Consider the following 13,172-nt stretch of genomic DNA (forward strand, 5'->3'; position numbering starts at 1 on the left):
AACAATATATATAGCTCTTTTGTTTTGATCCACTATAATTTTGATTGCTCTGTTATTGTGGAATTTTAATTTGATGTATTTTCTTTCTTTTGTTGTGAGATCGCATGTCTTGGACCAGAGGTAAATAATTATGTGGCCTTTGCAATCCTAGTTTTGATCAGGTCTACTAGTTCTTCGTTTCTTCCTTTAGAATGTTTCACATTAGTTGAAAGTTTAATTTCATGAAATTTCCGAGTGAAAATTCTTCTTACAACTCCTTTTTTGTATATCAGGTTTTGGTTGGGTTCGTCTTGCATAATCTTTAGAGTTGGTTTGTTTTACTGTTATTTGTCAGTTGACCGTTATTCTCTTGATCATCATGTTGCCAGTCGTTTTCGATTTACTGTTATAAATTGCCATTTTGGTATTCTCGTTCCTTTTTTAGTATAATCTTAGATTAACCAGTTTAACGAAATTACAAGGGCACTTAGCAACTGATATTACGGGCGTGGCGGATATGTAGGCATCATCTAGTGTCTACGCCCGTCTCTCCTTTCCCTTTCAATCTATATGGCAATCTATCGTTTAAAAAAAGTTGAAGGCATATCGTTTCGTTAATTGTTGGGTATATTGTTTTGGAAAATTCACAATTTGATAGTTCATATGTGCATGACGCGATAGTATTCCGTATAGACAAATGTAAAATCTTGGTCCTTCTATAAATGCAAATGTTACAAAAACCCTGCAACTGAACTCTAGAGATATCTGTTTTGTCAATGCTTGTCGTAATATTTATACATACCATATTTATTCTCTCATGTCAGTAAAAAGTTACTGTAATCAGCTTTTAAACTTTAGTTAAACAAAAGAAACCATTGTAGCATGTTTAGCGTTGTAATAATAAAAAAAAAAATAATATGGCAGTGTTACTAAAGCTTCGGTAAAAGTTTAAGGGCGGATACCAATTTAATATTATTTTAAGGGGAAACAATTATCTTAGTTATACATCCGAAACATTAACCTTTCAGAAGAGGTTTAATAAATACTGAAATACGACGAATTTCTATAATATTCATCAATAAGAATTAAGATGTATACTGAAATTCGTTGTAGCTGCAAATCGTCCTTAATATGTCGCTAGAAGTCATTTTAAGACACGTATTCTGTCCAGCTAACTGCATCAACAACTGGCGAATTGTACGATCAAGACCGACTAGGTGACTGTACATGATGAAGAACAATACATATCATCTGTACTTTGTACCAATAAACTCATCATAGATACCATAATTAGAAGTTTGTACGTCAGAGCGGAATTATTTGCAAAATGATTCGGATAGACTTTGTATCACCACCAAATCGGGCCTTGTAAAAAATAGCATACTGGAAAGTAGTACATATTTAAAACAAAATATTTCCTACACATAGGTGTAAGTATTAAACTAGGTAGAATATATTATAGTGATTATATACATCTGGAATACAAAACTTCGTTTCCTCAGAATTTTAAAAGCACAAGACCCAACATTGATTTTACATCACAGTTTGATGTGTTACCTCTTATTGTGCTGAATTGTTTTCAGAAATGTAGAATTTTTGTTTATTTTCAAAACGAAGCAAATTAAATGCAAAGGGGCTAAACTCTGCTGTTGTGTCTTATTGATGACAATAAAGCCAAGATAAGGGATCACGGGGCAGGATGGGTCTAATGAGGAGATGAGATATGCGGCCCAAAGTTGGTATCTGGTGCGGAAAGCGTCAAAACCATTTTCTACCTACTTCTTGAACTGCAAGACTGAGGGGATGCTGATAGATGTGTCCCACTGTAGTCTGCATGTAGGTTGAACCCCCGTGAACACATTTATCACAACAGTGCTTATCTTGGATAGAAACTGATATAGGTACGGCAGTCTAAAGAAGGTTATTTCCACCAACAATCCGGAATTTTCCGTTTTTCCCGATTTTTGGATTGATCTTGACGTGCAACTGGAAGAGGTCGTTCCCTATGCCTGAAAACATTAGCGACATATTTGTGCGGTCCTAAATCTTTAGATTCATGAATAGCCGTCTGATCTGTAGATTTTCTGATTGTGTTCTTTTATCGATTATGTCATTTTGATTTTGACTTCATATCCCAATGGCGGGTGATGTATGCATAGAAGAACACGTTTTTGCTGTCGACACACTCGGTCTCGCTCCTTTTGAAGTTCATGCGATTCCCTCCTTTTTTGTTTTTTTTTCTGTATAGACAACAGTGCTTTACCCATGTTAAAACTCATTAATCGAACATTCAACGTGTTACAATACACCTTATTGTTATAATTAGTACACTTCAGTATGTATCTTCTTTATAAAATTGTAGACTAATTAATTTACCTCATCAAAAGACTATTTACCAGTTTATAGTTTCAAAAACTATTAACTGGGTATAAACTATTTCCTGGAAGCAAATATTCACTCGTAAAAATAAAATTAAAAGGGAGGCAAAAGAAATTTAAGAGACTTTCAAATTCACAAGTCGATAACAAACTGACAACGCCATGGCTAAAAAAGTCGTTTTCTTTGTCAAATATAAGTTTCGGAGGTAAGTGCCATAAAGTATAAAGGTACCATCTGTGACATAAATTACCATCTGTGTGTTTGAAAACTAACGATCAGATTCATTAAAGGTGAACGTGAAGCATAAATTGAGATCACCTTCCTATATATACAATATTGGATATAATTGAGTGAATCCTTTTTTTTCCATTCAAGTAAACATACAGCATAAGAAGAGAAGAGCTTGAGTAAATTGTACAAAAATTTATTCATATTGTAAAACATGTTATAATACATTAGAAATATTACCAGTAGTACTTGAAAACTATATTTTACATTAGACGTGTGACATCGCTGTATTTAAAAGTGAAATTAATTCTAATGATAATAAATGGAAGAACATTATCAAGACTTTAGTAATATCATAAAAAATGGTCAGCATTTGATTCCAACTTTAAGCTTAACTTATTTGCCCAATTAGAAAAAATCAACACATAACAAAGATCGTTATATAACATTATAAGTCATACAAATTTAGTTCACATTTTGATGTGCGAATTTAAACTCTCTCTCTCTCTCTCTCTCTCTCTCTCTCTTAAAATAACAAAAAGGCTGCATGTACAATATATTGGTTCTCGTTTCACCAGTTGTGTCATAATAGAATTATACATGAATTGATTAAAACAGTATAATTTCATCCTTTTCGTTACAGTTTGCCAGTATTTCAAAAAGGAAATATTCAACTTAAAGTGTTAAATATATATTTATTATAATGAGAAAACAATCACTTATTACTCATCATCAATGGGTTTAATAAAAAGGTTTGATTGTATGTTGGTGAATTGAAAATATACGTATCTGTTGAGAGAAAATGAAAAAAATTGTATGCCAATACAAAATTAATGAAGTAGTCACAATCGTTGTTTTCAACGTCCTTTGATATAAGATAAAAAAAAAAAAAAATGTTTAAACTTAACAAATTTCAATCCCGTTCACCATTCTTAAAACATATTAAAATCGATTACTGCAGTTTGAAATAAACAACTAACCGATGTGCATTTCCTTCGATGTGAAAATATTTTCTTAAACACTTTCATTGGTTAATAAGTTTAGTCTACCTAGTTCTCACATGTCAAAAGTTTTAAAACTTGATTTTTTTAAATGATTCCGTTTTCTCAAAAACATGCGCAAATGAATGCAGAAGGCATACTAGTAATGATAACTGCTAGAACTGTTCAGAAAGAGCATGTATATCAAGCATTAGTGTGAAAAAGAAAAATCTAAAACAATTCTTATATTTCACTTGTAATGTAGTATCAGGCATGTCCCTCTTATTGGTCGATTCTAATGGAGCATGCGTAATACACTAGTCGTTATGTAAAAACAGCATGTAAGTTTTATCGACGCAAACGCGTTCCAAAATTTAAACCAATCGGTAGGTCAAAATAGATTTACCAAAAGCTCCAACAGCATTATAGGCGATTCAATTTCTTGCACATCATACGTAACATTACTCAGCAAATTATTTTGTTTTCATAGAGAACTTCGTATAACAGACTTTGAAAGGCAGCCAAAAGTTTGTGATTCGCAATTAAATTGGGTTTTTTCAGGCGTGGCTTCACGAAGCATCAAAACTGACCCTTAAATTCAATGAAATTTGATTTTGAAAAATGTTTTGTAAACATTTGATGAAAACAAGTGTACAAGTAGCAGGCAACTATAATAGCACTAAACTCCAACAAATACTACTAGAGTAAAATGACATCATAACTGCACATTTTGATGGTCAAACATTTAGTTATGACTAATTTTGTCTACAATTGAATAGTTTGTTTCAGACAACCTTGGCTAAAACAGTTTGAGGCTATTAACATATTCGTTTAAATGAACAAATTATGCTTTTGTATTTATAACTGCATATTTAAGATAGTAAACATTGATGTTTGAATGTAAAAAGTCGTAAAACCAAATCGAGAGCTAAAAGAGATGGTTTTAAAAGCAACATAGAGACATCAAGACTTATTATTATATATATATTATAGTGTTCAAAGTATGTTATACTAGTCTTTGATAGGCAAACCTATTGAAGAAGCATAGTTTTAAAAGGATAGAAGAACTTGACAAATTCTTTCAATTCCAGCGGCCAAAAAATGGCTCTTATCCTACCTCATCCTGGTCCTACTTACTAAAAACATTTTTCGACGATGCCATCTTAGAAACTAAAACTTATTACAAAGATTTGTTTCATTTAACACAATAATACAATTCGTATAACAACATAATAGTTCAAAGTTCCTTGGTGTTTCAATGAATAATACAATATGCGTATCGGTAAAAAAAACAAATGCTTTGAAAGGATTTATAACAAAAATCATATGAAAAACATAAACGCGTCTTTAAACCATTGTTTTATTTGTGTTGACTTAAGAAATAACTGTATCTGTTGTTGATCTTTATCTAATTTCATTTTTTTAAATCGTTGTTCATTGTCATTCGGATGTATATCTTTCCCTTTCAGCACAGAGCAACAGTAGTTTATTTCCTGCAGCTACCATGACCGTAATACAAATCAGGTGACTTTTGATGTATCTTCTTCAAAAGCCCATGGTCATTTAATAAGTGAACGTTTCCCGTCGTTATTAGATTTGCTCAGTAATAGTTCAGTAAGATATGAATTCGTCTAATTTTGGAATTGTGCTTACGTGTCTTATCGTTTCGGGTTTCTCTTTTGCCTTACCGATCTTTTCTCTCCATTTACAGTATGTCTGCTTTAAAAACTCAATAAACAGGGTAAATGAAGCCACGAAAATGCCAATTCCTATCATATAAAATGCACTTTGAACATCTATAAGTGTTATAGCTTTAGGCTCCTTAAGAAGAGATCCTTTGCAAAATCCAGGTTTGGGCCAATGTCTTAACTTCCATATCTGAAGTAGTCCACTTTCATGTATTGCAATAATCCTGGAAGAGTAAGGACAATATATTTAAAAAAAATACTTTATAAAAACACAATATGAAAGGAAAACAACAGTTTGAAATTATTTGTATGTGTATGTTTATATTAGTATCCTATGTTTTCAATTTTCTTTCTGTGTTTTTTCTCAAGTGGTTTTGATGAGTTTTAAATCAATTAAATTTTGTGTTGTTTGTCATTGTTCTAAATTTGTTGCAAGTAGAATGACTATGTTGTATCCATTTCAGACGACCTTTAAGGTTGTTTTTTAAATTCCATATATGTTTTTCTTAACAACTATGAAAAATCCAACGAATGAAATCAATAGCATTTGTGTCATTGGTTGTCAATTTCAACGACTAGAAGAATAAAAATTCTGAATATTTATTGTACCGAGGTCAGAAACTACGACTAATATCTGTAGAGTTGTTTGAACTTTCTTTCTTAATTTTTTTCTTAAATGGCTTACTAAAACAAATGCATTCTATAGATTTAAATGCGTTATATTTTAGGATCCTTAAATGTAACTCCTACACAGGTTTGATGAGTTGTCTAAACTTGTATACAGGTAAATATTTAACATATTTTCCAAAGTTTACAGCTCAGAAAGACCATTCAAGTTATATTTGATGAAAGTCTACAATAATAAGAACATGTCTTTATTGCTAAAAAGTAAACAAAATACCATCAGTGACCAGACAATAGACCACTTTCGAGTTCGTTGCATTTCCGCCAAAAACTTTGGTTTTAGTGAACATTATTCGTGTGTTTAGGGACATCGTCACTTCCTTCAAATGTTGAACGAGCGGTTGAAAAAATTTGGTGCTGTATTGCACGAATTATTCGGAAAAATAAATTCTTATCATTGATAATCAGCAATGCTGTCATTAGGGAATTATGATTAAGTATCGAACAGAACAAACATCATTTCTTGTTTATCCTGAATAATGACGATCACGAAGACGCTTGATGAACTGTTATAGTGCAAGGATACAGGTGGGCCACTCTATCTGATTAATGACGTCATAAAGGCGCGGATAATTGACGAACTTTTCCAATGAAGGACATTTCTCGAAGAGAGGGACGAAAGATATCAGAGGGACAGTCAAACTCATAGATCGAAAACAAACTTACAGCGCCATGGCCAAAAATAAAAAGACAAATGGACAAATAAAAGTACAGATGACACAACATAGAAAACTAATGACTAAGCAACACGAACCCCACCAAAAACTAGGGGTGATCTCAGGTGTTCCGGAAGGGTAAGCAAATCCTGCTCCACATGTGGCACCCGTCGTGTTGCTTATGTTATTACAAATCCGGTAAATAGTCTAATTCGGTAGGTCACATTCGTGAAAAGGGAAGGGTATTGTAGTTACGACATAAGGAACATATCCGATATCAAAATTTACGAAGGGATGATTTCAACTTCACCATTTGTAACTCTTGGTTTAATAGCTTCCTTGTTAGCAGCTATGGTTTAACAGGCTACATGACGCTATTGTTTTCAAAAAGTAAAATAACAAAAATACCGAACGCCAATGAAAATTAAAAACAGAAAGTCCCTTATAAATGGCAAAATAAAGCTCAAACACATCGAATGAATGGAAAACAACTGTCATATTTCTGACTTAGTACAGATATTCCCTTAGGTAGAAAATGGTGGATCAAACCTGGTTTTATAGCTAGCTGAACCTCTCACATATATGACAGTTATATAGAATTCCATTATATTGACGACAATGTTAGAGCAAAACAAACAGACATAATAGGTAAACATGGCAAAAATGTGGCTACACCAGTCAATATTGTGTTATAATCTTAATCACTATAAAAAAATAATAGCTATTTCAACAAAGAAAAACAAAAAGGCATAAAGGCACTCTATAGACAAAGTAAATAAGCAAGAATGAAAGACAAGAATACAAAAATGACCATAGCACAATAACACAATTGCGGGATGTATGAATACCTAGCCACGCCAAAAGTATATACCAAAAATGGACCTTATAGTTAAGGTTAAAATATGCAAAGACAAATAAAAAGAACACTATAACACGTTATTAAGATGATAAACGACGTCAGTACCTAGAAACTATACTTCAAGACCATCATGTATTATTTATGAAGTTGATACGGAATATTTATCAACAAGGTCTTGGTATCTTCCGATGAACTTTCTGTTCAGACCCTGATGACGTTAAAGTCTGAGTAGCAGCTGCAAGCTCTTGAATACCGAATAAGTTGGGAAATGTATATTCCATATGCCGGTGAAGTTGGTATATTGCTGTTAAGGTGGGTGAAATTTATAATTTCATAAATTCTGGTACTGGGATGACCACTTATGTCAAATTCGAGGTGTAAGTCTAAAAATGAGGCAGAGGAAGCGGTGTGAGTTGTTTCTTTAATTTCTAGTTCCGGAGGATATATAAATGGAACCCAATCAGTAAAGTTTGAATTGTTAATGAAAAGAACATCATCAATATATCTGAATGTAAAATTAAATGATCTGGCTTCTTTGATCTTCTTGTTCTTGAAGTGTCTAAAGGAACTCCTACTCATACGAAAATAAGAAGAGGTCGGCAAGGAGAGGCGCACAGTTCGTTCCCATAGGAAAGCCGACAATTTGTCGAAAAAGTCTGCCTCCAAATTCAACAAATATGGTGTCGATAAGAAACGCCAGCATACTGATCACTTGTTCCTCTGTGTAACATGTTTAACCTTTTATTTCACTTTTAACAAAATATGCCGTATGGCATCCCAAAGCAATAAATTCATAGCGTATGCTACAATTTGTGTATTGAAAATAGCATTGAGATTATTTCATTTAGACTATTTTTCAATTTCACATGGGGAATGGTGGTATACAGGGTTGAAAAATCAAAAGTTTTGATAGAATTAATTTCAGAGAAAGATCGAGATTTAAAATCATCCAGAAGTTCCACTGTATTACTGAAAACCCCCTTTTACTGCGGACAGAATTTTCGTCAATCTAATGGACAATTACTTTGAAGAACATGCAAATAAGCCGGCAATGTACAGTTGTTTGTACAAAATTCAAGTGACATTAGAAATTAAAAAATCGAGCCCTAATCGATGTCAATCTGCTTTTCAGATTGATTGAGTTAACATTTGAAATAGTAAAATTTGTTTTTATAGTAAATATTCCTGAAATAGTTGCCACTTTTTTACATTTTACTTTAAACAGAACTTTTGTTTCTCTTAGCTTACATATGTAAATGTTTATGAAGGTATGGTGCTTAATCTAAATTACTTACTCATCTGAAAACATCTTGGTAAATGGGGACTTATTTGGTAGAGCTATTGCGTACTGCAATTGGAGGATTTCAGCTAATGTCATCGCTAAATCACAATTATCAACCATGGTCATATCAAAGTATGTTTTGTCTCCAATGTACGCATAGTCTCCTTCAATAACTTTTTCTATTTGTACATCCCCTTTAACACTCAGAACTCGTGTGTCAGTTTGATTATATTCTACAATTCGTCTCCAAACCTCCTGATATTCAGGTAACTCTGAAGTCTATAAATAAACGAAAATCATGAAGTAATAACAGAGCCAATTAGATACGGTTCTAAACTTTACCCTTTCAGAACATGTATTTCTATTCTTCGTTGTTTGAAGACGATTTCAATACGTATTTTATTTTTCCTTTTTTTTATGGGATTCCTTATAACTAGTAATTTCAAAGTACATCATAAACTGGACAACATATTAAAAAGATAAATAGAAAGAAAGCGATTAGAGATTTTTGCATGTATATAATATAAAAAAGAAGATGTGGTATGATTGCCAATGAGACAACTCTCCACAAGAGACCAAATGACACAGAAATTAACATCTATAGGTCACCGTACGGCCTTCAACAATGAGCAAAGCCCATACCGCACAGTCAGCTATAAAAGGCCCCGAAATGACAATGTAAAACAATTCAAACGAGAAAACTAACGGCCTAATTTATGTACAAAAAATGAACGAAAAACAAATATGTAACACATAAACAAACGACAACCACTGAATTGGGACAGGCACATACATACAGAATGTGGCGGGGTTAAGCATGTTAGCGGGATCCCAATCCTTCACTAACCTGGGACAGTGGTGTAACAGTACAACATAAGAACGAACAATAAAAATCAGTTGAAAGAGGCTTAACTCATCAGATGGATAAAAATACAAATACTACAAATACAAGTGGACGTGGCCTATTTTTCATGTTAATATCAGATGTACTTGGCAAAACCTTTCGGACTTGGTCCTCAATGCTTTTCATCTTCGTACTTTATATGGCCTTTTAAATTGTTTGATTCAAGCTTCACTGAGGGGTCTTTTGTAGACGAAACGCGCGTCTTGAGTAGAAATTTTTTATCCTGGTATATTTGATGATTTTTTTTTCACACTTATTAAGAAAACAGGTAAAGTACAGTGCCTTAATATGGTCTCTTTCAAAATCTAAAAGTGTTTTAGATATTAAAAATTATTTGATGGAAACTAAGAGAACTACCAGAAAAAAGGCTTACATATACACGTATGCTTGAAAAAATATTAGCAATTGTTTTTCTAATCGAATTTCTTTCATTTTCTAATCACATGGTTTCGTTTTCTAGTTAACAGCTAGACTTTCTTTGATTGAATTTTAAATTTGAAGTGATAGCATTCAGTGCTTGACAAATAGATTTATTCAAAAGACTAAAAAGGGTCATAGTAGGGTGCCTAGTCAACGAATTTGATCGATTTGGGTTAACGTAATAACACACGGCTGTATTTGATATCATTGGAAAGAGGAAAACAAGCCTCATCGAAATATTGATGTCGTTGTTGTCTACAGTGGTCACGATTTTCTTAACTTTGGGTCAAAGGTCAAAGCTAAAATTTCAAGGAAAACGCAGAGTCACGTTTAGCCAGCTGGCCGCCCCTACATCTATGCGTTTATAGCAAAATAAATTCAAATAACCACCAAGAAAGAGCTTAACAACTTTATTTTTCATGCTAAAGATTCCACGTACAATACGGTATTTAAAGGTACCCTGTAAAAACACGAAATTTAGAAAATCGTGACTATGAGAACTTACGACGACAATCATGATTGTAAAATATAATGATTTTCCTATAAATTGCCGTGTGTTATCCGTTAACTTAAACTCGTTATCTCTTTTTGGACACTGGGCACCCTACTATCAAAGTACTTTAGGGAAATGAATGCATTATTTACATGAATTTTATCTCACAACTATTGATGTACACGTAATATCATAATATAATTCAATGAGCTTCTTAAGGATGACTTTTGTACATCTCTCTGTAACTTAGAAATACCATGTTAAATAATAAATACCAACGAATCCTAAACATGCTAAACGTTGTAATTTTCCAGCTATACATTACATTCAAATGCAAAACCTCACTTCTGACAAGTACACGTGTATACCAATTAATTTTGGGAAAATTTACAACGTAAATTCGACAAAAGGAACACTAATGTCTAGAAAAGGTTCATACTGATTATCTTCCAACAAATGCACACCCGATTTTCCAGCTCTTTCACCATTGTCCTGTGATAGGGGATGTTTAAGCTATATTCTGTTTATCTCTTTCCGCCACAAGCTTGTAATTCATTGGTTATTGTTGGTGGTTGTCTGACATATTTTATTTTGTTTGTTGTTTTTACCGTTAATCAGGCCGTGAGTTTTCTCTTTGAATTGTTACACATTTTGTCATGTTTGGATCTTTTATAGCTTTCTTTATTCTTATATTTATTGTCTGAGTTGTGCTCATAGTTGAAGGCAGTATGGTGACCTCTAATTGTTTACATCTATTTATTTTGTCCCTGTTTGAAAGATGTCTCAATGCCAATCATACCACATCTCCTCATTTTCAAATTGGAAGAAATTTCATGGAGTATTTAACATTTGGTGAATTCCAATTGCAAAGTTGAATGAATATTACATTTACAGATGATATATTTATAAAGAAACGGTTTTAATAGCATGTGCCAAGTTTCTCATTTTCTATATTCTACTTTGTTATTTCGAGACCTTGTAGCTTAAACTGTGTTTTCCACTGATGTAAATCAAAGGTACCAGAATTATAATGTAATACGCCAGACGCGCGTTTCGTCTACATAAAACTCATCAGTGACGCTCAGATCAAAATAGTTATTAAGCCAAACAAGTACAAAGTTGAAGAGCATTGAGGACCCAAAATTTCAAAAAGTTGTGCCAAATACGGCTAAGGTAATCTATGCCTGGGATAAGAAAATCCTTAGTATTTCGAATAATTCATACTTTTGTAAACAGGAAATTAAAACTCTTCTTTCGGTCTTGATATTATATGAAAACAATATATTCGAAAGTGAATCTACGACGTGTATTTGTAATGACTATTGTGTGAACAGTTTTGTTCACTATATAGTCATTAACATTATGTTGCAAAAAGATAAACAGAAAGCTGTAACTTTACCTTAAAAATTTGTTCGAAAACAGATCCCCCTTGAGTCCCCCATTCATATTTATCTTGAGCAATAAGTCCTGACAGATCTGTGAAAGGTAGTTTGTCTTTTGTCACTGTCAGGAAGGCAATTAGGTTACCACTGTAAGTAGCCATCATAATTATACAAAATATCCACCAAAAGCTTAAAAGAGTACGGCCTGATGACGAATCTGCCATATGTTCACCACCTATCAATATAAAAAAGTAAATTACGTAAATTTGGTAGGACATTGTAGGGTTGGTTGATGAAATGGTATTACGTTTTATTAATACATATATATATAATACAAAAGAAAATTTTTATGAAGACTTTTATTCATCCGAATTGTGAAGTATATTCAAATGTCTCTGAGCAATAGTCAACTGAAGGTTAACACTTATGGTCATCTGTTATTTTTTTTTTTCGTTTCCATCTCTTTATGGATTGAAACACGGAATCGTGAAATGCCGTGGACATGAAATCAGCAATAGGTATTTTAGGGGACAATTACCAATGATTAAAAGTATTCACGTCATAAATATCAAATGACAATAAAAGTTGATACTTCTTCCAAAGTGATCAAATTCACAACCTCTTTTAGAGAAAAATATTGGTGGTATAAATTAAGGCAACAGTAGTTTACCGATATTTAAAACTTGTTAATCAATTCAGAAGAGACAAATCAAAGTAACATACACATGCTTCTTAACTTTAGGTTTTTTTGTGTAGTAGTTTGTGAAACTTTTCGACTTTTTCATATGATCGTCTGTTCTTTTTAAACTTATAAATTCTGATTTTCATATTTTTCCATAGAATATCATTATAATTTTTCAATAATATCTAGTGTTAAGAAAGTCAAACACAAAAGGACATACTTTTACGTTTTTAAGATGGATGCATTTCTTCAATTTGATTAAAATATTGTTTTTATATTGAATCATGATTTTAATGCAACAATTGCTTTAATGCAAGCTAATGGATGGATTTAAAACCACCTTTCTGTTTGTTAAATTTTCGATTGCTTTTGCTTTATCCAACATTAAGGAAAATAAGATGAAATGCAGTTAATGGATTACATTTTTGAAATTTTATAACCATTTAAGATTCATGTCAAGAAAGATCAATGTTCATTTTCCATATTTGAAGCCGCTCTTACAGAAGAAGAAAATGTTACTGTTTGTTTTAAAATTCCGTTATCAGTGGCAGTTAAA

At 32.5% G+C, this 13,172-nt stretch overlaps 1 protein-coding gene across 1 annotated transcript in view; it reads right to left on the reverse strand.

Annotated features, from left to right (window-relative positions):
• Positions 1-2,766: 2,766 nt before the first annotated feature.
• The window catches only part of LOC127738552 (glutamate receptor U1-like), a 41,093-nt gene continuing 30,687 nt past the window's right edge, over positions 2,767-13,172 (reverse strand). Inside the window, exons 10-12 of the mRNA XM_052249839.1 lie at positions 11,952-12,169; positions 8,749-9,014; positions 2,767-5,478 (exon numbers count right to left, since the gene is read on the reverse strand). Coding sequence (XP_052105799.1) covers positions 5,178-5,478; positions 8,749-9,014; positions 11,952-12,169 — 785 coding nt within the window. The 3' untranslated portion in view covers positions 2,767-5,177. The remainder of the gene's footprint in view (positions 5,479-8,748; positions 9,015-11,951; positions 12,170-13,172) is intronic.

Source organism: Mytilus californianus, unplaced genomic scaffold, assembly GCF_021869535.1.
Source record: "Mytilus californianus isolate M0D057914Y unplaced genomic scaffold, xbMytCali1.0.p SCAF_4, whole genome shotgun sequence".
NCBI classification, from domain to species: Eukaryota; Metazoa; Mollusca; class Bivalvia; order Mytilida; family Mytilidae; genus Mytilus; species Mytilus californianus.